A 4,787-nucleotide genomic window follows, 5' to 3' on the forward strand; every position below is an offset into this window, starting at 1 on the left:
CCTCAGTATCTTCTTGATATATTTGTTGGCGGCTTCTACAGCTCCGTTCATTTGCGGCCTGTATGCTGTGGGATTCTTATGCTTGATCTTGAAATTTTCACACATGGCCTTCATTAGATCACTGTTGATATTGGCGGTATTGTCGGTGATGATTGACTCTGGCACCCCGAACTGACAAACAATGCGATCCCGAACAAAATCTACGACGACCTTCTTAGTTACAGCTTTGTAAGATGCGGCTTCGACCCATTTTTTGAAATAGTCTATGGCCACTAGAATGAACCTATGCCCATTTGAAGTAGCGGGTTCGATTGGACAGATGACATCCATGCCACAAGTGGAGAAAGGCCAGGGTGCACTTGTTGCATTGAGTTCATTCGGTGGCACTCGTATCATATCACCATGTATCTGGCATTGGTGACATTTCTGAACATACTTGATGCCGTCTGTTTCCATAGTCATCTAGAAATAACCAGCTCTTAGTATTTTCTTGGCTAAGACGAAGCCATTCATGTGCAGTCCGTAAGTTCCGACATGTATTTCCTCGAGTAATCTGGAAGCTTCATTGGCATCGACATACCATAATAATCCCAAGTCATGAGTTCTTCTATACAGAATTCCTCCGCTTTGAAAGAGATGGTTGGCTAATCTTCGAAGCGTGCGCTTCTGAGTATGGATAGAGTGCTCTGGATATTCTCCTTTTTCCAAATATTCCTTGATTTTGTGGAACCACGGATTTCCATCGCTCTCTTCTTCAACATGAGCACAATAAGCTGGCTGTTTATGAATTCCTATTAGGACATGATCGATGAAGTTCTTGTCTGGGTGTTGTATCATGGAAGATAGAGTGGCCAATGCATCTGCGAACTCATTTTGGACTCTCAGAACATGTTTGAATTCTATCTTTGTGAACCTTTTGATCAGCTCTTGTACACAGTGCAAATATAACAATATTTTGGTGTTCTTTGTAGCTCATTCTCCTAAAACCTGATGCACCAACAGATCGGAATCTCCAATTACCAACAGCTCCTGAACATTCATGTCAATGGCCAACCCGAGTCCCAAGATGCAAGCCTCATATTCTGTCATATTGTTGGTGCATGGAAACCTGAGTTTTGCAGATACCGGATAGTGTTGGCCGGTTTCTGATACAAAATAGCTCTAATACCTACTCCTTTGAAGTTTGCTGCTCCGTCGAAGAACATTCTCCAACCATCATATGCTTCAGTGATATCTTCTCCCACGAACGACACCTCTACATTTTAAATGGTTCGTATTATCCGTCTATGAGATTTTCTACCAGATGATCTGCCAATGCTTTCCCTTTGACCGCCTTCTGAGTTACATAGACGATGTCAAACTCGCTCGGCAATATTTGCCACTTTGCTAACTTACCTGTAGGCATGGGCTTCTGAAATATATATTTCAGTGGATCCATCCTCGATATGAGATATGTAGTGTATGCACAGAAATAATGCCTCAACTTCTGAGATATCCATGTCAAAGCACAGCAGGTGCGTTCCAGCAAAGAGTACCGGGCTTCGTAGGGTGTGAATTTCTTGCTCAAATAATATATTGCCATCTCCTTTCTTCCAATTTCATCATGTTGTCCCAAAACAAAACCGAAAGCTCCATTTAGCATAGACACATATAGCAACAATGGTCTTCCTAGCTCTGGTGGGACCAGAACGGGCAGTTTGGATAAATACTCCTTGATTTTATCGAAGGCTTTCTGGCATTCTTCAGTCCAACATGTTTGAGCATCTTTCCTCAGCATTTTGAAGATCGGCTCACAAATCACTGTTGATTTTGCTAAGAAGCAACGGATATAATTAAGACGCCCTAAAAAGATCATCACATCTTTCTTATTCTTCGGAGGTGGCAAGTATTGGATTGCTTTGACTTTTGATGGGTCTAACTCAATTCCTCTATGACTGACGATGAATCCTAACAATTTTCCGGCAGGGACTCTGAATGCACACTCTGTAGGATTTAGTTTCATATTATACCTTCGAAGCCGATTGAAGAATTTCCTCAGATCCACTATGTGATCCGTACTCCTTTTGGATTTGATGATAACGTCATCCACGTACACTTCTATCTCTTTGTGTATCATGTCGTGGAAAATAGTTGTCATGGCTCTCATGTTGGTGGCTCCGGTGTTCTTCAGACCAAATGGCATCAATTTATAACAATATACTCCCCATGGCATGATAAAGGTTGTCTTTTCAGCATCCTCCTCATCCATCCAGATCTGATGGTACCCTGCGAAGCAATCCACAAAGGATTGGAGTTCATGCTTGGCACAGTTGTCGATCAATATGTGTATATTAGGAAACGGGAAATCATCTTTGGAACTTGCTCTGTTTAGATCTCGATAGTCAATACATACGTTAACTTTCCCACCTTTTTTCGGAACTGGCACAATTTTGGCCAACTAAGTCGGGTACTTGACCACTCTAAGAACCTTGGCTTTGATCTACTTGGTGACCTCCTCTTTTATCTTCAAACTCATATCCGACTTGAATTTTCTGAGCTTCTACTTTACCGATGGACATGTGGGATTAGTGGGTAACTTGTGAGCTACTATGGATGTGCTCAAACTCGTCATATCGTCGTAGGACCATGCAAAGATATCTTCATATTCTTTTAAGAATCTGATGTACTCTTCTTTCTCTGACGGTGAAAGATGAATGCTTATGTGTGATTCCTTACCAGTTCGGAATCCCCTAAGTTAACTTCTTCAGTTTCGTCCAAATTGGACTTTGGCTTGTTTTCAAAATTTTCCACTTCTCTGGCGATTTCCTCAGGTATCGTATCATCTTCCGGGTCCTCTGAATCACTATCCTTATGTTGCATTGTCTCATTACATGTCATAGTCACAAGTTCATCGGGATAGGTAATAATAATGCTGTAAAAAGAGAAAATGTAAAGAATAATAGTAAATATGAAAAATAGGAATGCATTAATTGAAATCTTTAAAACGTTAACAAATGCGGCTCGATGACTCGAGTAATTATTTCAAAATAATTACAGAAAATGTCTCAAATGCTTAAAAATAATTGATGCTAATCTGCCAAGCTACCCAGGAAGTCGACGGGCCCGGGATGGTACAACAGTCTAGTTTTTTAGAACAACACCTTTCCCCACGGTCTGAATGATAAGGTCTTCCTCCTCCTCCTCATCAACTATCGCACTGCAATCCATATCTTCTTCATCCAGAAACTGTTTCCTCATCCCAACTAAAACTTCATCTTCCTCAGATCCCCACATCATGTAGGCTTAATGAAATGTATGGTGCAGAGGTGGTACTGGATGTTTCAGCGGATGATAAGGACCACGCCATGGTGGCAACCAATCCTGGTACTCTTGCCAAGTATATTCCTATCCGAGCCCAAAAGTTATGCCATGACGCTGCGATTGTACGGGTTTGGTTATCCCTTGGAGGTTTTTGCCGAGACCCTTGCCATGTTCATATCCTATCCATAGTAATATTCTTTCTATCTTGTTACTCCACCATCAATCCTTTTCAATTGTGTTGACTCGCTCAATGCGATGGTACGTTTCTCCACCCAGCTTCTTCCTATTCTCGATGACTGGAATGGTCTGATTGGTATAGATGACGTTGCTTCCATCCCCATGGATAATCACTTCTTGATAATTCCATTCAAACTTCACAGCCTAATGCAGAGTAGAAGCCACTGCCCTAACGACGTTTATCCAGGGTCGTCCCAACAATAGATTATAGATAGCGGATATATCCAGCACTTGGAACTCAATATCAAACCAGGTCGGGCCCATTTGTAGGTTGAGGTTGATTTCTCCGATTGTGGCTCTTTGGGATCCATCAAATGCCTTTACATTCATACTTCCCATCCGTAACTCGTGCAGGCCTTTACCCAACCTCTTTAGAGTAGTCAGTGGGCATATATTGAGACTTGAACCCCCATCTATCAGGACCCTGGCGATGAACTTATCATCAAATTGCACTGTGATGTGTAGTGCCCTGTTATGAATTAGTCCTTCTGGTGGTAATTCATCCTCGTGAAAGGTGATTTTGTGGCTTTCCAGTACCTACCCGACCATGTTGGCCATCTCCCCACTAGTGATGTTGGTGGGTACATAAGTTTCGCTTAGCTCATTCATCAAGGCATTCTTGTGCGTCTCGGAGTTTTGCAGCAGTAACAAGATGGATATCTGAGCGGGAGTTTTGTTCAGATGATCGACAATAGAGTATTCCCTTGCTTGTACCTTTCTCCAAAGGTCATCAGGGCCAGTCTCAACAACAGGCGGCTTAGATGCAACTTCTTTGCTTGTTCCTCCCAGGTGCTCAAGTGTATAGACTTTGCCAGTTCTAGTCATGCCATGCACCACACCTATTTCCTCCATTTTTCCTTTTCCTTTTCTCCTTGCTTCCGCAATATAATCCCATGGTATAGATACAGACTTGTAAGATGGTGTAGGGGCTACCATCACAGTGAAGGGTGTAGTTACCTCGACTTCAAACAGTGCTTCCATTTGTACCATAACAGTGTGAGGGTGATTGAAGACGTTTTAGGATCATCCCCCTCCCGAATGAGTCCGATTGAACCCTCCGGATCCTATTCATCGTCGGTCTAAATCACATTCACTCCCTCACCTCTGTGGTCAGGGAGATGATTATTATGAGCATTTGGTGCAACTTCCTTTACATGTATGACCTTGTTGTCGATCGGTGTTTAAATCTTGTCTTTCAGTGTGCGGCACTCATCAATTGTATGACCCTTAATGCCTGAATGATAGGCACA

At 42.4% G+C, this 4,787-nt stretch overlaps 1 protein-coding gene across 1 annotated transcript; it reads right to left on the bottom strand.

The window, feature by feature from the left end:
• Positions 1-462: 462 nt before the first annotated feature.
• LOC138908083 (uncharacterized) lies at positions 463-4,518 on the bottom strand. Its single transcript, XM_070198723.1, has 6 exons — positions 4,079-4,518; positions 2,716-2,911; positions 1,396-2,164; positions 1,169-1,255; positions 988-1,082; positions 463-903 (listed from the first exon to the last, which is right to left on the bottom strand). Exons 1-6 carry the CDS (start codon positions 4,516-4,518, stop codon positions 463-465), a joined length of 2,028 nt encoding a protein of 675 aa, XP_070054824.1.
• Positions 4,519-4,787: the final 269 nt, after the last annotated feature.

Source organism: Nicotiana tomentosiformis, chromosome 3 (assembly GCF_000390325.3).
Source record: "Nicotiana tomentosiformis chromosome 3, ASM39032v3, whole genome shotgun sequence".
Lineage (NCBI taxonomy): Eukaryota > Viridiplantae > Streptophyta > Magnoliopsida > Solanales > Solanaceae > Nicotiana > Nicotiana tomentosiformis.